The sequence below is a fragment of the Onthophagus taurus genome, chromosome 2 (assembly GCF_036711975.1).
Source record: "Onthophagus taurus isolate NC chromosome 2, IU_Otau_3.0, whole genome shotgun sequence".
Classification (NCBI taxonomy): Eukaryota; Metazoa; Arthropoda; class Insecta; order Coleoptera; family Scarabaeidae; genus Onthophagus; species Onthophagus taurus.
In genome coordinates, this window is record NC_091967.1 from 2,393,110 (window position 1) to 2,418,367 (window position 25,258).

At 36.9% G+C, this 25,258-nt stretch overlaps 1 protein-coding gene across 1 annotated transcript in view; it reads left to right on the forward strand.

Annotated features, from left to right (window-relative positions):
• LOC111420813 (serine/threonine-protein kinase 32A) overlaps nt 1-25,258 on the forward strand; it is a 63,454-nt gene that overhangs the window by 27,189 nt on the left and 11,007 nt on the right. The window contains exon 3 of the mRNA XM_023053858.2: nt 4,241-4,296. Coding sequence (XP_022909626.2) covers nt 4,241-4,296 — 56 coding nt within the window. The remainder of the gene's footprint in view (nt 1-4,240; nt 4,297-25,258) is intronic.

The window sequence follows — 25,258 nt, forward strand, 5'->3', positions numbered from 1 at the left end:
CATCTTGAAAATATTTTAGATCGAAAGTTCCGACTGAACAACCCATACTACCAAAATTTCAAAACTGTACGAATACTCGAACCTAAAAAAGTTAAAAGTAAAAAAGACACGCTGTATAAGTAATATTTCTCACATTTGCGTGATAGACGAAAGTCTCCCGCACCCTTCGATGGAGTTAGTTTGTCTTTAGCTATACTTCTAACGATAGTGCAAATGTTAATTCTAGTTATTAGTGCTAATACTCTAGCTAGAACTAACATTAGACGTCTGAGGACGCACGGCTAAACCCGAAACTTTTTAGTTCTAGGTCTAGTGTTAGTTCTAGTTTTAGTTCAATAAAAATATGCAACATAATGATATTTTATGCAACTAGCGCTACCTACCACCCGTCTTAAGAGACGTACGGCTTAACGGAATGTTCTAGGTCTAGTGTTAGTTCTAATTTTACACTAGCACTGTTACTATGTAGAACTAACACTATGCCTAGAACTAGAATCATTGGGGTTTAGCCGCACGTCTCTAAAGACGGCTAAACCCGAATGATTCTAGTTCTAGATATAGAGTTAGTTCTAGTTTTATACTTGCACTGTCACTAGAACTAACATTCGACCTAGAACTAGAAACATTTGGGTTTAGCCGTACATCTCTCAAGACGGCTAAACCCGAATGATTCTAGTTCTTGGTCTAGTAATGCATAACAATTAAAAGTAGAACTAACACTAGACCTAAAACTAGAAAGTTTCTGGTTTAAACGCGAATATTTCTAGTTCTAGGTCTCGTGTTAGTTCTAGTTTTTAGTCAATAAAAATATGCGACATAATGATATTTTATGCAACCAGCGCTACCTACCACCTACCAGCCGTCTTAAGAGAGGTACCGCTTAACGGAATGTTTTTAGTTCTAGGTCTAGTGTTTGTTCTAGTTTTACACTAGCACTGTTACTATGTAGAACTAACTCTATATCTAGAACTAGAATCATTCGGGTTTAGCCGCACGTCTTTAAAGACGGCTAAACCCGAATGATTCTAGTTCTAGATATAGAGTTAGTTCTAGTTTTATGCTTGCACTGTCACTAGAACTAACATTCAACCAAAAAACTCGAAACATTTGGGTTTAGCCGTACGTCTCTTAATACGGCTAAACCCGAATGATTCTAGTTCTTGATCTAGCGTTGCATAACAATTAAAACTAGAACTAACACTAGACCTAGAACTAGAATGTTTCGGGTCTTCAGACGCACGGCTAAACGCGAATGTTTCTAGTTCTAGGTCTAGTGTTAGTTCTAGTTTTACACTAGCACTGTTACTATGTAGAACTAACCCTATACTTACAACTAGAATCATTCGAGTTTAGCCGTCTTTAGAGACGTGCGGATAAACCCAAATGGTTCTAGTTCTAGGTATAGTGCTAGTTCTAGTTTTTAGTCAATAAAAATATGCAACATAATGATATTTTATGCAACCAGCGCTACCTACCACCTACCAGCCGTCTTAAGAGAGGTACCGCTTAACGGAATGTTTTTAGTTATAGGTCTAGTGTTTGTTCTAGTTTTACACTAGCACTGTTACTATGTAGAACTAACACTATGCCTAGAACTAGAATCATTCGGGTTTAGCCGCACGTCTCTAAAGACGGCTAAACCCGAATGATTCTAGTTCTAGATATAGAGTTAGTTCTAGTTTTATGCTTGCACTGTCACTAGAACTAACATTCAACCAAAAAACTCGAAACATTTGGGTTTAGCCGTACGTCTTTTAATACGGCTAAACCCGAATGATTCTAGTTCTTGATCTAGCGTTGCATAAGAATTAAAACTAGAACTAACACGCACGGCTAAACCCGAAACATTCTAGTTCTAGGTCTAGTGTTAGTTCTAGTTTTACACTAGCACTGTTACTATGTAGAACTAACACTATACCTACAATTAGAATCATTCGAGTTTAGCCGTCTTTAGAGACGTACGGCTAAACCCTATACCTGCTATACATTTCACCAATACGGCCAAAAACTTGGGGGTGACAATGGACTCGGCGCTGTCTTGGCGGTATCATATTCAGTCTGTTTGTAGGAAGGTCTATTTTTGTTTTCATTCTTTGCGTAAACTTGGTTGTTTTCTTCCCCTTGCTGTCCGTCGTAATCTCTGTTACTCATTAATACTGCCCCACATAGATCATGCTGATGCTGTGTATCCCGACCTGGCAATTACCCTCCGTAACAAATTAGAAAGATTGCAGAACAACTGTCTACGCTTTATTTTTGACCTGGGTAAGTACGACCATGTTACGCAATATCGTAATCACCTTCAAATGTTGACTGTCGAAAAGCGCAGATCATTCCGTATACTGACAACGCTGTATAAGATACTTTCTTCTCGGACCCCAGGATACTTGTACACGAACTTTCAATTCATGTCGTCTCGCGGTCTGCCTACTAGAGCATAGTCTGACACGTTACTCATATTTCCAATTCATCGCACCGAGAGATATCATGGATCTTTCACGATGCAGGCTATAAAGCTTTGGAATAGTTTACCCATGGAAATACGCCTTTGGCGATAAACTGACCTTTTGTCAACATGCATTACTTGTTCATTTATGTATACATATATATTATTTTTCTCTTGTATTTGTTGTGGCAATAAACTTATTATTGTTATTAAACCCAAATGGTTCTAGGTATAGTGTTAGTTCTGGTTTTATACTTGCACTGTGTTTGCACGTCCAATTATGATATTAAAAGTATATTAATTAATGGTCCAACAAAAACATACAACAATCTGGCGCTGAATAACAACTAAAACTAGAATTAACACTAGCACTATAATTAGAACACTAAACCTAGAGCTAGAAACATTCTGATTTAGCCGTGCATCTCTCAGGACGGTTATGTCTAGTCTCAATTAAAATATACAACAATCTGGCACCGAATAACAATCAAAACTAGAACTAATATTAGACCTAGAACTAGAAACATTTGGGTTTAGCCGTACATCTCTTAAGACGGCAAAACCCGAATGATTCTAGTTCTTGGAGTAGCGTTGCATAACAATTAAAACTAGAACTAACACTAGACCTAGAAAATAATTAATATTTATATATAACTAATATTTCTCACAGTTGCGTGATGGCCGAAAGTCCCCCGCACGCCTCGATGGGTTAGTTTGTGTTTAGACGACGCGATACTTTCTAGTTCTAGGTCTAGTGTTAGCTCGATTGTGCAAGTATTAATGCCAGCTACTAGTACTCTCTGATGCTCGCTACAGTGAATAACGTGAGACTCTTTTAGGCCCACTTTTACCATCCTCCTGATAAACTATCTATAGGATAGTTGCCATGGTTACGGCGGTTTTAAGCACTCTCATTGGCTAAGAGATGGATTTATCTATCGGATAAATTTATCAAGAGGTGGTAAAAGTGGGCCTTAGGCTCGTTACTACCATCTTCTGGTTAAGCTATCTAACGGATTATTACCACGGTTAAATTTAACTAAAAGATGGTAGTAATGGACCTTAGACAGTTAGATCCAATGCCTAATTTTAATCTATTTTTTGTTAAAATGATTCTTTTTGAAACAAGTACACATTTGAAATTAAACTACATTAATGAAGAACTCGTTTGAATCAGAATAAAGCTACATCGACCTAAGATAAATATTGCCTTGTATCTTCGCTATTCTAATTTCGCTTCGCTTAGCTTTAGCTACGTACAATAGAAGTTCACCTTTATTAATTAACAAAGAAAGTTCTAAAAGTTAATTAAATTCAGACATTACAAATTTTTACGAATTAAAAAGAATGTTGATTATTTATATTTTTAAAAAAGACGTTAATTTACAAACAACGAAACAAACTGAATTTAAATCGATTCATCTGTATGGTGTGTTTTATCTCGTTTAGGCACATGTTAACGATGCCGCAACACAAAACTGTTTCTATTTAGTTTGTTAAACGGTTGATTTATGACAACTCAACCATGAATTTCATAGTGAATTTAATTTAAACTCGAAACGGTTTACCTGGCCGATCGGAAGAAAATTGTAAAATTAATTAAAATTTACCAGGTTCATTATTCGCGTGATATATAATAGTGAAAATCGGGGTTGTATGTTATTTACGCGGTGAAATAAAATTGTGTTTTCAAATTCGGTCGGTATAGAAAGGGATCGGTAATAAATAGGGCTCCATTTATCACTGTGGGGATGTTATACGTTGTCGTAAGTAATAAATTTCGTCTTGTTTCAGTGAATTTCGATCATTTCCAAATACTAAGGGCTATTGGAAAGGGGAGCTTTGGAAAAGTAAGTATTTGTTTGCGAAAGAAAAACAAATCGTTAAATTCAGGAAATTTTCCGTAAATAAATTTAATCTTTCAGGAAAGGTAAAACGTAGACATTACAATGTCAACGTTTGTTTCTAATAAAATACTACGTGCACGAAACTATCCGGTTTGAACACACGCGATAGTCGCTATGATACTGTTAATACTGACATTCCACATGAGAATATTTATTTTACTCTATACAGAGCGTAATCGCGTAATATCACATTATCACGTATCGCACAGTCGTTACATTATTAGATATAATTTTGCATTTCCTAACGGTTTGGCAAACACGGTTCTAAATTATCCAATTAATTAACGGCGATCGTTGAAATTGATTGGAAATAATTACCGAGATAATTACGTAGTGTGGAATGAAACATCTAGTTATTGTTAGAGTTAGAAATGTAAACTTTGTTCAATTTAGTCTTTGTTATCGTAAAGTTTAAGTTGAGATTTGCATTTTAATGTTATTAATTTTATAAACTTCAACTTTTTAATAGAATTTACTTCTAAAAGTTGTGCTTGAAGTGTAGTATGGATTACGCTTTCACAGTTCATTTGAGCACTTACTCTTAAAATGAGATGAGTTGAGATTAATTTTGTGCGTTTCTCTTTGTGTATCTTTTGTTGAGTAAATTAATTAAAAAAAAGTAGGTTTAGTGTTAGTTCTAGTGATAGCTTCAGTGTTAATTTTAGTTGTTATTCAGTACTAAGTTATGTAAAGTTATTTATACAGGGTTTTTCAGGTTTTAAATTAACACAAAAACTTCATATAAACATAGGTCGAGAAACGCTGTGTTTTGGAGATACAGGGTGTTCAAATTATATTTTTAAATTGATTTTTATTTAATATTACACGTGTATTTCAACCGATTCTTTTCAAATTTAGTATACGGATGTTTTTTGGCATGAAAAAGGCGATTAAAAGACGAAAAGACGAGGTAATAGGCTCTGTAATGTATTCTTTACGGATTAAAATAACAAAACGTCTGGTCGGTCGAGCCAGAGCGCAAGCTTGCATGATTAAAATTCAATCCATCATCAAGCGGATTGCACAAGCAAAATTATTCTACAAACGCTCAAGCATACTTGTATAAAAAGATTGATCATGCATACTTGTCAAGTTTGCAGTTACGTATGTAGCCACCGTTAGTTTATTAATATAAGTACGAAGGCTTTCACGGCCGGTGTGAATTAAACTAAGATTAGAACTGAAACTAGAAACTTTCGGGCTTTGCCGTGCGTCTTTTAATAAAAGGTTTGACGTTTCGGATGCCATGTTGCAACCTTCTTCAGAAACTGGTTCGAAGTGACGAGATCAAAAATCGGTAACTATATATAAGTCGGAAAAAACTAATTAATAATCAGTTAACGCTAATTCCAAAATAATTAATAACTAATTGCGTCGCGTCCGGTGTGAGGCGGGAAGAGGTCTTCGTGTTCACCACCATCTTCCATGTTCTGCTAAGCTCCCAGCCATCCTATCTGTTGACGTTATTTTTATGTCGGTGGATCTCTACGGCTTCTCTTGTCAGTCTTTGGTAGTATCTGTTGTCCCTAGCCAGCACCTTTGTTTGTTCGAAGTCTATTCGGTGCCCCTCTGCATGGCAATGTTCCGCAACCGCCGACTGCTGGATCTTCTTCAGCCTTACATCCCTCTCATGCTCCTTGATGCGGCACTCGACGTTGCGTCCAGTTTGGCCAACATAAACCTTCCCACAACTACACGATAGTCGATAGACTCCCGCTCCTTTTAATGGAGTTAGTTTGTCCTTGGCTATCGGGAGTGTGTTCCGAATTTTGCTGACCGTGCCGTACCGCACTACGATGTCGTTCTTCTTGAGGTGCCTAGCAATTCGTTCCGTTACACCTGAAACATAGGGAAGACAGATAAATCCAAGTGGTTTTGTACTTACCGTGTCCTCTTTCTGCTTTCGCTGCTTGATGGCCTGGTTGATGTCCCTCAAAGTGTATCCATTCTTCTGCAGCACGCCTCGTAGAAAGTGTTGCTCCTTCTTCAAGTTCTCTCCTTCACATAGTCTCGCTGCTCGCTGAAATAATGTACGGATCACGGACCTCTTCTGTTGGGGATGATGATGTGAACATGCCTGTAAATACCTGTTGGTATGGGTCTTCTTTCGGTATACACCAAGTTCTATATCTCCATTTGTCGGCCTGGTGACCAACACATCTAGGAAAGGTAGTTTTTTAGCAGTTTCTGTTTCCATAGTGAACTTTATCATAGGATGTTGAGAGTTCAAGTGATCCAAGAACTCTTGGAGCCGTTTTTGACCATGTTGCCATATCACAAACGTGTCATCCACATATCGGAGCCAGAGTTTTGGTTTCCACTGGCTTTTCTTCAAAGCGTCCTCTTCGAATAATTCCATGTAGAAATTAGCTATAACTGGCGATAGTGGAGATCCCATGGCTGCCCCTTCGAACTGCTCGTAAAATTCTCCTTTCCAGCTGAAATACGTCGACGATAAGCAATACTCCACCAGATCTGGCACGTATCCTGGTAAACCCTCCGGAATGAGTTTTCGGCGAAGACCCTCTACAGCATCCTTAACTGGTACCCTAGTAAAAAGGGATTCCACATCGAAACTTACCAACATATCCCCAGCATCCAGCTTTACACCTTTTACCGATTCCACAAAATGTGTAGAATCCCTGACATACGATTTCGTGTTACCTGTAAAGGGGGACAGAATCTTTGCAAGATGTTTAGCCAGCTGGTATGTTGGGAGTTGATGGCGCTGACGACAGGGCGGAGGGGGACGTCTGGTTTGTGAATCTTCGGTAGTCCGTAGATTCTTGGTGGTACCGGCGCCTGCAGAAACAAACCTTTCTGCTATTCTGTTGGAATTCCTGCGGATTTTATCAGTTCCTTCATTATTCTAACGATTTTGTCTGTGGGGTCCTTCTTGATCTTCTTTTAGGTGGCTGGGTCCAGTAGGTTCATCATTTTGTCGTCGTATTCCCCTTGTCTGCTGGTAACACGGCGATTTTTGATTTTTCTTTTATAGATCGGAGTGCCTTCTTTTCACCAACCGTCAAGTTGGATTTTGGTGGTTTTGCTGACTTCAATACTCTCGCAACTTCTTGTCGGATCTCTTCGGCTTTCAGTGCAGGCATCCCTCGGACAGCTGCTTCCACTTCGCAGATGATTTCCTCCTTTGGGACCTTCCTCGGGGCGATTGCGTAGTTCAATCCTTTGGCGAGCACAGAGGTTTCGTCTTTCGTTAGTGGGACATTCGATCTGTTACTGACGATTGTTTCTACTGGTAAACTATTACCTTTCTTCTTTTGCGACCGGCGTTCCAGAGATTCAAACTTCTTGATGTGTGTCACGGGTCTTCTGAAATTCGTAAAACGGACTCCATAATCGTCTTTCTCATGCCAAAAAACTTCCGTATACCAAATTTGAATAGAATCGGGTGAAATACGCGTATAATATTTAAATAAAAATCAATTAAAAAAATTTTATCTACGACTGCTTGGATAAGTCATCATTACCGCACTCATTTGAGGTGATTTGAGTTACGTAATGAAGTTCATTACCGCACTGGTTTCATTACGTAACGCATTTTTAGCCTAATCAGAACAGACTTAATTTATTGAAATGAGCAACAATACAAAAGAAAAAATGCTACCTACTTACAGAGAAACAACACTATTTATTATAAACATTAATTGTGATTTTTTAGTAATTTTTAGCAGTCGTAGATAAAATGCTGTATATCACACTTGTAATATAAATAACTATTACTTAACACCCTATATCTTCAAAACAAAGCGTTTGTCGACCTATATTTATATGAAGTTTTTGTTCTAATTTTAAAAGATCTATCGACTGTTAAATTTCTGCTACAAAAACCTGAAACACCCTGTATAATTTAAATTGGTAGGAATAATTTTGGGTCATAATAAAAGGGAAATTGGCTTTGAATAATTACGCATTGAAATCCGAATTGATTGATACACATATGGATTCGTAAATGTGACCTCCGCTAACAACATCATGCAATGTACATTTTGGGAGATATAAAACGATTCCCGAGTTGGCTATCATTTTCAAAAATTTTAACTCACTTTCATTAACTTGAGTTATCATTTTTAAGAATTTTTTTTCTTCGTCGTGACCTTTCGTGGTCACGGTTGACGGTCCGGCAATTTGAACTTTTCAAGGCTCAGTCTGTGGCAATCTCCGATTTTAATTCGATTGTCCGCGGGGCGGTAGTAACAAAATTTCCTCAGTGCTTGCACTTCCGGTGGCGGCTGAAAGACGCACGTCGACCTCATGCGCCGCGCTGCTATTACGACCGAAATGAACCGACCGGAATTAAATTTGTGTCGAGCTGGTTCTTTATGAATCGCCGCATCTGCTCGTTTAATTGAGTTTCGGCGACCGATTGGTTCCTATTCAGCGTTCTGTGATTTTCTACTTTTTAAAATCAATATTTTCTTGAACAATACCGTGATAACGAATCAAAAACCACAAAACTAAATTACTAAACGTTATAGTTTTAATTATGTTTGACTCTCATTTATCGTATTAACCATGACGTTAAGTTGAAATAAAGTTAACTAAACTTAAGTTCTCTCTATAAACGATATTAATTAACTGCGTCTTATGAAAGTTTCGTATTTGACTTTCTAAGATTTATGGTAATTTTTAAGTCAAAATATTAACCTAATAATCTATATAAACTCGCACGTTAATAAGAGTGGAAAGTCTTTTATCGATTATTGGGTTTGGCACTAATCCGCCGAGTACTTTAATTAACTGCCAATACATATCTTCAACGTTAACCGAACGTTTCGAACAATTACTCTTGCCGAAGGTTTCGATTTTCATCCGAGTATAAATTTAAAAAAATCGTATCTCATAGACACAGAAATTAATTCAGCAATACAGAACGGAAAAGTACATGGAAGCCTGTGACAAAATAAAACTGTGTAAAGGAAGAAACTATTGGTACGAAATTCGAAAACTATCAAGATACCAAAAGACACCTGGAACGGAGGAGCTCATTGATCCTACCGATGGCGGTGTGCACTCCAACCCTGAAGAGATTGTCAACATACACGCTGACTACCTAGAAGGTGTATTCACCTTTACCGAGGATGTATCGTTTTGTTCCCACAATAAAAGCATTATAGATAATTGGTACGAATCCGTATTTTTGACACCGTTCGAAACACCCGAAGATGCTCTCATATTGGAAGACGAATATTTTACTCTTCTTGGACAGGGAAAAGATACCGCTCCCGGTTATGATAACATCACGAGGAAACTGCTTAGAAGTCTAGATCTTAACATCCATGGCTTTATCAGAAAAATAATTAACTTTTGCCTTACGACTCAGCATTTCCCGCGCGATTGGAAGACGTCAATTATTACTTGTATTCTCAAGAAGGATTCTTCTCTATCTGATCCAGCCAACTATCGCCCCATCTCACTGCTCCCCGTAATTGGAAAAATCTTCGAGACGCACTTGAAGAACAAGCTCCTGGCTGCGGTATCAAAGAAAATTCCGCCTTACCAATTTGGCTTCCAATCCGGCAAATCAACGTCCCAGCCACTAACTATTCTGGTTTCCAACTTCCAGGCGGCACGTTTTGTAAAACTGAAATCTGCAGCAGTGTTTCTGGACGTCCGAAAGGCCTTTGACTCCGTGTGGCACAAAGGATTGCTATTTAAACTGGATAAGCTAAAAACGTCATACTACCTTCTAACCCTGATAAACCAATTCCTGTCGAATCGCTCCTCCATCGTGAAGTTGAAAAATCACTCCTCCCACAGCTTCTCCGCTCAGCAAGGCCTTCCTCAGGGTTCGCCTATCTCTATTCTGCCACGATCTTTACAACAACCCAGACGCCTTTAACCTCACTGCATACGCACTTCTTTACGCCGACGACACAGCATTGGTCTCGCATAGTAGGGATATCACTTCCTCGGTCCGTAAGCTGCAGACGCTCATAAACGAAACGGAAAATTGGTACCGAAAATGGCGCATCCTACTCAATCCCACAAAAACACAATTTTTTGTCCCATTCCTCTCACCCCGCGCTCCCTCCCCCACAATTACAATCCAATCAACGGCAATTTCCGTCTCACCAACCTGCAAGTATCTTGGCATAATACTTGACAGAACGCTTAAGTTTTCCACTCATGCAACCAAGGTGAAGATGAAGGTAAAGACACGCGCCAAACACTTTAAATCTCTCTCGTTCAGCGGTCGCGGAATCTCTACCTCATGTGCCTCGTACATCTACAAGACCATATGCAGGCCCATCATAGAATATGGATCAATACTGCTAAGCAACGCACCAAGAAGAACGAAGTACTACCTGGAAGTAGCGGAAAGATCTGCACTGAGATCCATCACCCGAATTAGGAACCCCCGTAATCCCCTCTTTAACCCTAGCAATGATACCAACTTACCGATATACCCCCTATCCATACACCCGTCTTCAATCTTTGTCCGATAAATCCATTCTAAATTTTCCTACCAACGCCTTGCAACACATGCTTATATCGCCTCGATTATTCCACCCTCGCAACAACCCACCTCTTCTCTTCCAAAAACTCCTGGCCGTCAGAGAAGACTGAACCAAGCCGCCGACTACAAAAATCACGGGCAGAAAGACCTTGGTCGGTAGCCCTATTCTCGCCCCTTAACTTTTTTATTTTTGTTGTATATACATATAGATATTTTTATTGTTATTTTTATTTTTTTTATGTAGTGGGTACAGAATAAAATTTGTTTTTCTTTTCTTCTTCGTATCTCATGAACTAATGGAGATATCGTCATAAAATAAAAAACATTTTGAAATGAATTTGATTTAATGTGCCATAAATAATTTCTTATTTTCCATAAACATCATTGTTATGATTAAATCCATCTCTGTATATTTGATTATTATCGGTTTGTAATATAAAGTGTTTAAATTAGATTTAATAATTTAAATTAATCCAACTAAACCAGGAAAGTTTGAGTAATTTCCATCCATATTGATCTGGAGTAGTAATCCCGTAGCAACGAGGATGTGTTAATGTTAATGATTCGCGCCGAATGCAAATGGGAGGTCGTGTTTAGTAAAGTTGTACTTACGTAGCAGTACCTGACTGGCATAGCAATCGAGATTAACATCGTTACAAATAGCCAATTTATTTGAGTGAACTCTCGTTTGTCGTTTTGTGTTTCTAAACACAACGACGTGAAATAGACACAAATATTTATTTATTTTAGGTAAAATTGTGACTATAAGAAAACGTTGTAGTTGCAAAAAAGGTGTGAATACGAGCTTGAATACGTACAAACGGAAAATGTATCCTCATTATTTTTATTTACACCCGGAAAAATCCTTTGTAGTTTTATTGATTTTCGACGCAGGTAATTTTTTTGTGTTGTTCAATTTGAAACTATATAGTGGAAGTAAATCGTTACCCGAGAGTACAATTGGGGTCGGTCTTTAATTTATAGAGACATCACGAATAATTTGACGGTTGCCGTTCCGGTATAAAGTTAGACGAAAACGGCTGAATGAGGTCTTCAACTATGCCGAGAATTTACTGCTTGCTGAAGTGGAATCAATATCTTTTAAAGCAGATGCACTTTCCTATACGGTCAGACAGGTTTTTATCTCTCCGTAGATGTTCTCTTTTCGCAAATTCCACTTTGTTATTCCACTATGAATATTATTTAAAGTTTAAATTAAAAATACCAACATTAAATTTAATGCCAAAAATGTTATTAACAAATAATCCAACGTCTATAAATATCTTTAACAATGCTATTTCCTGCATAGACTTAAATCTCCTTTTAACCCATATTTCTAGAACGATCTTTGTGCTCCAAGTTTTTCTTTCTGACGTTTCTTGAAAGCTCACGCTCCAGAAGCTGCGTTGTGACATTCAAGAACTGAGTCAAGCTATTGTTGACTATTAATGCAAGTATAGTTAACTCCAAAAGTAATACGTCAAATATCTTTCGTGTAAGAAGTTTTTTAAGTTTGAATTATAGCTAAAGTACATCTTTTACGAGAGTATTGATTGTTACATTATTGCAAATTAATAATAATAATTATACATTTTTTTTGTTAAATTAAAGAACATGAATCTCAGGGACAAAAAAAAGATAAAACGCAAGTTCATGGAGACACCTATAACTAAGTTTTTAAATTTACGAACTAAATATAAAATAGAGCATAAAGAAATCTGTGCAGGAAAGAGGCAACTCCTTTATAAGAGTGTTGAAATTGACAAAGCTTATACGTATTAATTTATAAGGGTCTTTTAAGATTGATTTTTTTATTTTAATCGCGAGGGTTATAAAAATTAAAGAGTTCGATAAAAGGAAATTATGTTCACTTAACTTGTTTCCGGAGGCGTGACATGTCAGTTAAAAATGGTTGGTTGACCTTGGTCTTGCGGGAAGGATGTTCTTCGGTGTTAGAAGTTTAGGATTCTCGGGTTCTTCGGGAACAGGATGGAACATTGGACTCGATCTCAGGTATGGTTTCGATTTCTTCGCAGATAATTTAGAAACACTTGTTTACTTTTACTAGATAAAAGTAAATTGAGTTGTCAAAAAAAAAATTAAAAGTTCAAACTTAGGTTAGAAATTTTTAGGTTAAATTGACGTAGATTCGACAACACTTCGCTCTAGCCAAAATTGAACTCTCTCGGTGTCAAATTTGCGCGGCCTTATATACCCTTTTTGGACAAAGGCTTCTTGGATATCCGAATTTGGTCGCCTCAGTTTGAATCTGGGCTCTCTGATTGGTTGATAAAATGGCGGGAATTATAAATTACACAGGTTGGCCAAAATGATTGATTTTTTTAAAGAAAATAACTATCAACTTTGAAAATATTCGAAATTATTAATAAACTTTAAATTTGATTAAGATTTTGTAATTTTGTAGCTAATTTTTCGTTCTTTTAGATAATCGCGCTTTCGGGTGTCAAATTCCTTCGAGGAATTCGTAATTTGATGTTAAAGTTTGGAAAGAAAAAAATGGAATTTAAATATATAAAATGATTCAGAAATGGATGAAATTGCGGCCTAAGGGCTAAATCGACACGATCTATCGATCTCGCCTGGTTTTATAATCGAAAATCGCCCGAAAAGTCGCCAAAATCAATACCTGTCAAAATGTAAATGTCAAGGTCAAAATTTGAAGGTCATAGACTTCAATGAATTACCTTTTTCTTGCATATCGTCCTAATGTTTCTTAAAACTAAACGAAAATCATAACAAAACTAACTACTTATAGTCTAATCATTGGATTGAGCTAACTGAATATATCTACTAACAAAAATGTGGCTCAAGGTGAATAGACGCAGATGGAAAGCGATAATGTGAAAGTGTAACAAAGATAGACATAAAACGGTACTAAACAGACGGGCGCATGCGCACAAATGTGTCAAACCTCTTCCATTTGACGTTTATCGTTTTGTTGTGTCACAGCGTTATGTTTAAAAATGTATTGTTTCGTGTGCAAAGTTCGCGATAATACAGTTTCACATCACCTGTAAGTATTATAAATATTACTTCTAATTGATAGTTTTTTATCTTATAAATTAACGCACGCCCATTATATGTCAGTACGCTTCTATGTCTATCTCGGTTCGATCACCTTGCGCAAACTATCTCTCTCGTTGGCTCAATCCATATTATATATAATCAAAGGTCTAATCCAAAATTGTAAGTTTCTTTAATTTCTTTAATTAGTCTTTTTTCTGTTTGTTCGGAAACAGGGATTTTATTACAGTATATATTGGCCAAATTATAGCTTAATATGTTGCCTAATTGAACAGTCAATTTCGTTTAGGCGACCTACATAGAAATGAACTTTTCGATGTAATGAATATCGAGTTTGCTGAAAAGCGTTTCAATATAATAGAATAATTTTCGTATTTTCCAGTGCGTGGTATGACAGTTAATGAAATCAGGAAACATACACGTTAAAACGTCATCAAAGTGAACACGGACCAATAATCGATTGGGCACCGCCGGTAATGTCACATTTCGTGTTCCCAATGGGGAGGAAGCTTTACCACACTGATTCGGAGCTTTCAAGCTTTACGCTGTGTTCAGTTTGCGCGCGTACTGAAATTTCTCTTTGGTTTTGGGACTGCTTTATATATATTTTTTATTGGTTGCTTTTTATTTTGGTATCCCGAGCGGAACTGTAATGGAATTCAATTCCGAATCGTTAATCACGTCCGATGTGATGCATACGATTCTGCCTAATTGGCTGAACGACAACGGATAGATGAACATTACAAATCAATAATAAAATTTAAATGTTGTTTTATTATGTGACGTTATTTATATTTGATAAACAGAAAGATAAATTTAAAATAACTAGAGATTCGATGCTATAATTATCACAAAGTCAACGTAACGCGCAGCAGGTAACCGCGTCGCGAAAGCAATAAAAATTCAAATGCAACCCATGAATTATGCAAAGGGTTGTGAACAGGGCGCAAATCGATTCTCCTTAAAGCACACCTTCGTAGAAAGAGGTCCCCGGAAAATTTAATTCGATGCACAAAGGATATCGAACAATCCGTGTCCGTTAGGAGTAAAGTCCCGATTTTGCTTGGGGTAGAAATGGAAACGTTGAGGGAGGTTAATTGAAATCGCCCTGAATGGCGCCATATACTCAATTTGCAAATTGATTAAATGGGCCACGTATTATCGACTGTTGAAGATTCGTCAAGTGTAGTTTAATGGCTTCCCAACTATTCTAATTATCTGAGTGAAGTCATGTAGTAAGGGATTGTGTTTGCACATCCAATTATGATATTAAAAGTATATTAATTAATGGTCCAACAAAAACATACAACAATCTGGCGCCGAATAACAACTAAAACTAGAATTAACACTAACACTATAATTGAGAAAGTGGCTAGAACAACCATTTACAGATTTAAGCAATATGCTCAAAACTGTTCCGACATGTCCTACCAATGGGCTGCGGAAGACATTATAAGCACTGATACTGTGCTATCAATGCCGTCAGATTTGGCGGTATCACTATCAGTGATTAATGCTCGATACCAGATTGTACTGCCTGAGCGGCAGTCCTGGATCGAAAATGAAAATTCTCTGGTTCGGGCAGACATTTGCTTGTACACAGATGGATCAAAAACGCCTGAAGGGGTAGGAGCAGGAGTATACTGCCAGACACCTCGAATTAAGCAAGCCTACAGCCTGGGTACGTACTGTACTGTATTCCAGGCGGAAGTATTTGCTATTGACATGGGTGCTAAAATCCTTCTTGAAAGAGGGGTGAAGAACATGACAGTACGAATTTTCTCAGACAGTCAAGCCGCTCTCCAGGCGCTGCAAGCCGTGAAAACGGCGTCGGCTCTGGTTAATGATTGTAAGAGAACATTAAACACACCGAGTTGTGATAACAGAGTCTCTCTGATCTGGGTCCCAGGTCACTCTGGGGTTGCTGGCAATGAAGCGGCAGATAAGCTAACACGAGATGGCAGCGCTGAAGCGTTTGTGGGGCCGGAACCAGCAGTTGGTGTATCATTTACGATGGCCAAATATGGGCTGAAGAGAGACTTCGCCTACTGTGGACCAGTTCTGCTGGAATGAGACATGCCAAGGTGTTTATTAACATCGCCACTGTCAAACCCGGGAATATTTTAGGACTTGCCCGTAGTAGCATAAAAGTTCTAATGGCTGTTTTTACTGGGCACTGCCGATTAAAAGCACACCTCAACTTGTTGGGTTTAGCCGACGATGTTGAATGCCAACTATGTGCGGAGGAAGCAGAGACGGTTGAGCATGTTTTATGCCACTGCCCTGCCGTTAACCGTATCAGATTCTCGATTTTTGGGTCGCAGTTTATCTCCTCAAAAGATCTGAATGACCTTTCGCCGAGCAAGGTATTAATGTTCGTTAAGAGCATTGGACTGCACGGTGAAATTTGATAAGGATATCTATCGGGGTACAATAGATCCTTAGGGTCGCGGTGCAAGGTTGGTTGGTCCGCCTACCCGATATGTATTTTATGTAATGTAATGTAATGTAACACTATAATTAGAACACTAGATCTAGAACTAGAAACATTCTGGTTTAGCCGCGCATCTCTCAAGACGGTTATGTTTAGTCTCTACTATGTATACACTAGCACTATTACTATGTAGAACTAGCACTATACCTAAAACTAGAATCATTCGGCTTTATTTTTACACAAACCACTCATTTAAATATGGTCAGATTTCGTATATATGTGTTTACATAAACGACGGACGTGGCATCGTGCCAATCTTGGTATCCGGCGGGATTACATCCGAAATTTGAACGGTCGAATAAATTTACTTATTTTACTGGTGGATTAGAGACACGGCGTTGAACTAAAAACAGGATTACATTCGCAGGGTTTTCGTTAACACCGAAAGGGTGGGTGGGTTTTTGAAAAGGCTGTCGGAAATATCGTTACGAATTGCGATATTCTCTCTAAAAGGGGGAATAAAAACGAAAAAGAAGGATTTTAACGCAAGAGGAGATCGTATGCTAACGTGAATAGGAGAGGAACACTTGTTTACCTCTTTGTCTTTGTGCCTGATCGATATTTTTATTGACATAGTTGCCCGTTTGCTTGAATAGCTACAACCGTAACACGACAGCTTAACGTATAGCGAAGCGAAGGTTATAGATTGAAAACTTTTCCTTGGATTCATTTTTCTCTCATTTTAGTAGCAATGAGTCTAAATATTTTCTAAAAAAATCAATATTACTTTAAACCTATCTAATATATCCAATTTTTTTTAGCAGAACCTTTAATTGGCTTACATTTTCATCAAACAACCATTTTCGCACCTATTTTAATTTACGAGAATCTCTCTCACCCTCTAAATCGCACATAATCCCCATGGACACAAAAGAAAATACGATCGCGCATAAGTCGTTTACATCGCTGTGTAGGTGAGGAGATTTACGATTGCGACGGGAATTCGGAGATATCCATTGTTACCTTGGGTTCTGTCGAACAGGATAAAGAATAAAACCTGCCGATGAAATGAAAAATAAAATCCAATAAAGAATTATATAATTTTAAAAAAATTTTACTAACACTAGTACTAGTTTTAGTACTACAGTAGTACATACATTTGGTTTTAGCCGTCTTAAGAGACGTACGGCTAAACCCAAATCATTCTAGATCTAGGTATAGTGTTACTTCTAGTTTTACACTTGCACTGTCACTAGAACCAACATTAGACCTAGAACTAGAAGCATTTGGGTTTAGCCGTCTTAAGAGACGTACGGCTAAACCCGAATGTTTCTAGTTCTAGGTTTAGTGTTAGTTCTAGTTTTACACTAGCACTATTACTATGTAGAACTAACACTATACCTAAAACTAGAATCATTTGGATTTAGCCGTCCTTAGAGACGTGCGGCTAAACCCAAATGATTCTAGTTCTAGGTATAGTGTTACTTCTAGTTTTACACTTGCACTGTCACTAGAACCAACATTATACCTAGAACTAGAAGCTTTTGGGTTTAGCCGTACGTCTTTTAAGACAGCTAAACCAGGATGTTTCTAGTTTTAGGTTTAGTGTTAGTTCTAGTTTTACACTAGCACTATTACTATGTAGAACTAACACTATACCTAAAACTAGAATCATTTGGATTTAGCCGTCCTTAGAGACGTGCGGCTGAATGATTCTAGTTTTAGGTATAGTGTTAGTTCTATACAGTATTGTTAAATACCCGGGTATTTATTCTCAAGGGTAAATTTCCTGGATATATACCCGGGGGTATTTACCCAAGATGGGTATTTAGAGGTATTTAGAAAACCTAATTTAAATTGATGAGTTGATGGCAGTTTTGCAAGCACTTCAAGAATGCAGAGTCGGTTATCGATATATCAAACTTATTTCTAATATCTACAAGAATGCCACAATGCCTGCAAAATTGCATGAAAGTTCTGAAGAGAGTAGAAGTAAAAATTGTTCATCACAGTCCTGGGGACAAAAAGGCATAAACGTTGATGGCAAATGCTTTAGTAATTTGCGATACGCGGACGATATAATTCTTATTTCGGATAGCCTTGGAGAGATTAAACTAATGCTGAACGACTTAAAGGAGGTATGTGCAAAGTCGGGCTAAATGTCAACGAGCAGAAATTAAAATTTATGACAAATCTTGTTCCCAGCTTTAACATCAACATTGGGGATAATGAAATTGATAGGGTTGACAGCTATGTATATCTTGGCTATGAGGTTCGTGTATCGAGAGATAATCAAACAAGCGAACTAAACAGAAGGATCACACTCGTATGGGCAGCCTAAGGGAAACTTAGAGACATCTTCAAGAGAAAAGGCTTTCAATCAATGCGTGTTTCCTGTTATGACATACAGCTCCGAAACTTTAACATTAACGGTAGCCACTGCCAGGAGGGTCCAAGTAACGCAAAGATAGATGGATAGGTCGATCCTGGGTGTAACTCTCAGGGACTACATACGAAATAACGACCTATGAAGAAGAACAGGCGTAAATGATGTGGACAACATTGTGGCAAAGCTTAAGTGAAACTGGGTCATGTCGCGTGAATGAAGAATGAGCAGTGTACAAAACGGTTGCGTGAGTGGAGACCGCGAGGGAACAGACGAAGTAGACGTCAAAAGAATGACCAACAATTGAATTCAGACAGCACAGAATAGAATCAAATGGAACAGAATAGGGGAGGTCTATGTCCAACAATGGACGCAGAGGGCTGCTTGAAGATAATAATCATAATAACTTGATCTAATTTAAATTACGACAGATTCGTCTGATGATAATACGTCTTTGATTCCTCGTCTTCAACGTCCATTTTATCATTTTCCTCTTCATTTTTTTTGGAATCTGATATATTTTGACTGGTATCACTTTTATACGCACTGTTTGGGTATTTACCTTGGACCGGGGTAAAAACCCGGATAAATACCCATTTTAGAAATACCTACCCGCCGGGTATTTACCCAGCGCTCATCACTGGTTTTATATAGTAATAGTGCTAGTGTAAAACTAGAAGTAACACTATACCTAGAACTATAATCATTTGGGTTTAGCCGCACGTCTCTATAGACGGCTAAATCCAAATGATTCTAGTTTTAGGTATAGTGTTAGTTCTACATAGTAATAGTGCTAGTGTAAAACTAGAACTAGCACTAAACCTAAAACTAGAAACATCCGGGTTTAGCTGTCTTAAAAGACTGAAAGAAGATTTAGCCGTCCTTAGAGACGTGCGGCTAAACCCAAATCATTCTAGTTCTAGGTATAGTGTTACTTCTAGTTTTACACTTACACTGTCACTAGAACCAACATTATACCTAGAACTAGAAGCATTTGGGTTTAGCCGTACGTCTCTTAAGACGGCTAAACCGGAATGTTTCTAGTTCCAGGTTTAGTGTTAGCTCTAGTTTTACACTAGCAATATTACAATATAGAACTAACACTATACCTAAAACTAGAATCATTTGGATTTAGCCGTCCTTAAAGACGTGCGGCTAAACCCAAATCATTCTAGTTCTAGGTATAGTGTTACTTCTAGTTTTACACTTGTACTGTCACTAGAACCAACATTATACCTAGAACTAGAACCTTTGGGTTTAGCCGTACGTCTTTTAAGACAGCTAAACCCGGATGTTTCTAGTTTTAGGTTTAGTGTTAGTTCTAGTTTTACACTAGCACTATTACTATGTAGAACTAACACTATACCTAAAACTAGAATCATTTGGATTTAGCCGTCTTTAGAGACGTGCCGCTAAACCCAAATGATTCTAGTTCTAGGTATAGTGTTACTTCTAATTTTACACTTGCACTGCCACTAGAACCAACATTATACCTAGAACTAGAAGCTTTTGGGTTTAGCAGTACGTCTTTTAAGACAGCTAAACCTGCATGTTTCTAGTTTTAGGTTTAGTGTTAGTTCTAGTTTTACACTAGCAATATTACTATATAGAACTAACACTATACCTAAAACTAGAATCATTTGAATTTAGCCGTCCTTAGAGACGTGCGGCTAAACCCAAATGATTCTAGTTCTAGGTATAGTGTTACTTCTAGTTTTAAACTTACACTGCCACTAGAACCAACATTAGACCTAGAACTAGAAGCATTTGGGTTTAGTCGTACGTCTCTTAAGACGGCTAAACCCGAATGTTTCTAGTTCTAGGTTTAGTGTTAGTTCTAGTTTTACACTAGCAATATTACTATATGGAACTAACACTATACCTAAAACTAGAATCATTTGGATTTAGCCGTCCTTAGAGACGTGCGGCTAAACCCAAATCATTCTAGTTCTAGGTATAGTGTTACTTCTAATTTTACACTTGCACTGCCACTAGAACCAACATTAGACCTAGAACTAGAAGCATTTGGGTTTAGCCGTATGTCTCTTAAGACGGCTAAAACCGGATGTTTCTAGTTCTAGGTTTAGTGTTAGTTCTAGTTTTACACTAGCAATATTATTACTATATGGAACTAACACTATACCTAAAACTAGAATCATTTGGATTTAGCCGTCCTTAGAGACGTGCGGCTAAACCCAAATCATTCTAGTTCTAGGTATAGTGTTACTTCTAATTTTCCACTTGCACTGCCACTAGAACCAACATTAGACCTAGAACTAGAAGCATTTGGGTTTAGCCGTACGTCTCTTAAGACGGCTAAAACCGGATGTTTCTAGTTCTAGGTTTAGTGTTACTTCTAGTTTTACACTAGCAATATTATTACTATATGGAACTAACACTATACCTAAAACTAGAATCATTTGGATTTAGCCGTCCTTAGAGACGTGCGGCTAAACCCAAATCATTCTAGTTCTAGGTATAGTGTTACTTCTAATTTTCCACTTGCACTGCCACTAGAACCAACATTATACCTAGAACTAGAAGCTTTTGGGTTTAGCCGCACGTCTTTTAAGACAGCTAAACCCGGATGTTTCTAGTTTTAGGTTTAGTGTTAGTTCTAGTTTTACACTAGCACTATTACTATGTAGAACTAACACTATACCAAAAACTAGAATCATTTGGATTTAGCCGTCCTTAGAGACGTGCGGTTAAACCCGAATATTTCTAGTTCTAGCTCTAGTGTTAGTTCTAGTTTTAGTTCAATTAACGTCGGACGTGAAAGCCTTCATACTTATAAAGAAAATATATTTATGAACTGGATGAATAGATATATTAATAATCCGTAAACAATGTGAGTATGAAATTTGTTGGTATTTCTGGGTATGCCTGATATTTGTGCAAATATTTGCTATTACCTACCACATGTAAATATTTTGACATAAATAATTAGTTTATTTTAGCAATAAATTGGTGTAATTATTACATGTGTGCATTTGAACATGAAAGCTTTTGCGTTTATACCGATTTGCAATTTGTACAAATAAATGAAAGATTACTATGATTTTGCTTTGTCATTTACATAAATATAAAACAAACCGGTAACAAATAAAGTAGTATGAAATTCGAATTACTAAAACACACAACACAAAAAACCCCTTTATCAAATCTAAGACAACTAGCATACCCTAGTTGCGTTTACGCTATTCTCAATAAAATATAAAATAATGCTATTAACTATATCTTTCGAATTATATTTTGCTGTTGATTGAATGATTATTTATAAACCGAATAAATACATTATTACTATTATTAACTGGTGCAAATAACAAGTTAATATGTAATTCCAAACAAATATAATAGCCAATTTCGTGTAAATTTTTATATTATTATTCTATTTCGTGAATATTCAAATTGATTTTATATAATTATTAATTTAAAAGCTATTCATGGTATAATTATCACGGAATCGCTTTGTTTGGACTCGACTGGGACACGGGTCAATAAATAATTGGGCGACCTTTTCATTTAGAAAACAATGCTTTGATGCAATGAATTCTACCTTTACACCGGCGATCGATTTCCCAAGGGAGGTCATAGACTCGATTTTTCCTTTATGATATAAGAATCGGCGCAACTGCGGTTAATAAAGTTTCCCAACTTTGATTTTCAGCACGACGAAGCGTATTATATCCCTCGGCGAACCTGAAATATTTCCCATTTTATTCGCTATCCACTTAACTGGGTACTAATAAACAATTCACTTGATTCTCATCTTCAAAATATTTTTGATAGAGATTAAATTTTAAACGCGAAGAAATCGTTGATTACAATCCCAACAAATTGTTTCCATCGACTCTTAACGTTAAGAGGTTCTCGATGTCATTGCCAAAAACACAGAACCGTTCCGTTTAGTCTCTCTAAAACTCTGAAATTCGTCCCTCATTTTCGAGGGGACATCACAAGTGAGTACCCGTTGTTTGTCGTGGTTTAATTGAATTGAACTAGAGCTCGCACGATGGGATTAATTTGAGTATATGCAAATTGGGTGGGTGTAGTAGCCTCGTCATAGTCTATGTAATTTACGCAGTTAAGGTGTGTCTTGGCTTCACTCCAAACTATAAGTGATTTTCTAATTACACTAACCATGTGGATAACAAAATTAAATTTGTATGTAATTTTATTTTAACTATATAAAATACTATATAAAAGCTTTGGAGAGTAACTTTAGCACTATCACTAGAACTGACACTAGAACTAGAAACATTCGGGTTCATCCTTGACCAGCTCAATGGGGATGTTTCCATACCTGGTAGACTATCCATTCGTTGAGAGAGACAATGGATTTATTTTAGACAATTAAAAGCAATATATAACATAAACAACAACATAATTTACATTCTATATTAAGTCTAAAAAGGGCTATCGACCAAAGTCCATCCACCCCATCTCAATAATTAAAATATTTTCAGCCACATATTGTTATCCTGTCACAATCCTTTTGTAAATGGTGTCGAATTCTAATTGTATAAATAGGGGTGACATTTCTTCAGCCATCTTGCTCTGAGATTTGTTTGCTAAAATTAGAAGTCGCTCCGTGAAAAGCTTTATTTCTATTTTTTCAATGGATTGTTCGGGTGTCTAATTTTTGTTACTGCTCGAAGACTTGTTCTGTCGCCAACTTCCAAATTCCTTAGTGTGCATCACTTACTATCATAGGTCAATAAGCTTGCATACTCTAAAATTGGGCTACAAATAGTCTTATAAATATGCGCAGCGCATTTAATGTTGCTGCCTTCTTTCTTGTAAGTTAAACTTCTAAACAGCTTTGCTTTGGTGAATGTTTTCATTTTAGTCTTTTTTAATTAAATTTACGGTTTCCTGTAAATTATAACTAAAAATTAAAAAGCATATTTCTGACATTTGAAGCAAATACATTTGTTGAACTATTTAATTTATATTTGTTTTACACAAAAGTTGGAATAGATTGCATTATTTCACATTTTTTATTAATATTTAATATTATTATTAAATGATTTAATAAATTATTGATAGATGGCGCTCATATATATTTTAAAGTCCCTAGATTTATAACGTACCGCGGTTCATGACGCCTGTTTTCGAGCCAAAATGGCGGTTTGACAACTTGTCACTGCATCTCACCACTTATTTACAAAAATATTGCCGTCTTGTTGCCTTTGGAGTTGAAAAATAGAAGTAAGAAGGGTTTTCAACTCTTCAGAGTACTAGGAGAAAAAAGAAAGAAATTTTGCTGGTTTTACGATATTTTCAATTTTGGCCTCTAGGGGAAAAACAAAAGACGATAGCGCTTTGAGGTTGTTGGCATTAGCAGTATCTCGAAAAACGAGGTCATGACATGTAAGCTACTTTTTTTCTAACTCTTATAGTTTCCAAGATAGCCTATTCGGACATCGAATTTGAACCATCCTGTACTTGTGCCTTTTCGAAATCAGTGTTACAGCTGGAGCCATCAAATGGATCTATAAGATAAACGGGATGGATGTTTGATAGTTTTTTGACTTCATTCCAGAAAGATTTTCCCTTACTTTGGTTGATATTATTACAAACTTCAATAAATCTGAAAGATCTGAATTGCCATATTAACTTGTGATTACTTTTACTATGCTCATTAATTCTCTTCTTGGTGTCTTTAACGTTTAATTAACGTTAGGATATAGGGAGGGAGTGGAAAGGTGTAATAGGATTTTTTCCTTTTTGGGGAGTGATATACTAGTGATTTCGTTAGGTGTTTGATAAACGATGATATGTTCTCTGGGTTAATAGCAGGATTGTTATTTGTCATGTTATTGTTTAGGTTTTCGATATTGCATAAATTAATATTAATGTGTAGTGGAATGTCTACTATTGGGGAGTATGGTTATATGTTTAGTTGAAAATCTATGCTGAGGTGGTCTGAGCCAAGATCTGTTATTAATTCTAGAGCATGGATGAGAGGATATATGCTTGGTGAGCCTATTACTAAATCAGGCGTGGTGTTGGTGTAGCTATTTTGTTGTATCCACTCTGATTGAGGAAAATTGTTCGTGAGGAAGTCGGACTGTATTAAAATAAAAAATAACTCTTACTTCAATAACAACTCAGTCAGCTAAAATTACAATCAATAAATCCATGTTTTACTGTGTAGGATGTATTCATATCACCCCGATGTTGCAAAGTACCTTTCGAAATAAATTAAATTCCGTTACGGGCGTAATATTTTAGATAAACATCCCCTTTGATGGCTCAAGTTTCGTACTGGTATATATGGGAGGACGAAAAGGGGATTTTTGCTCTAATTTCGTACCATCCGTCGTCGTAGAGGCGAACGCCAATTTTAATTTGAGCTTCTCTATGCGGACCCTTTTATAAACTGTTTCCTCTCGGAAGTGGGTGGTTATTAGGTTTTCGATTGCACGCGAGGTTTTAAATCGAGACCTTTTATACAGATTGCCTAGATTACGCACTTAACTGTATTAATTGAAAATATTAAAACTTTTCTAACTGAGAATTTTAAAAGGTTTTTTGTCGTCAGTGTTCAAATAAT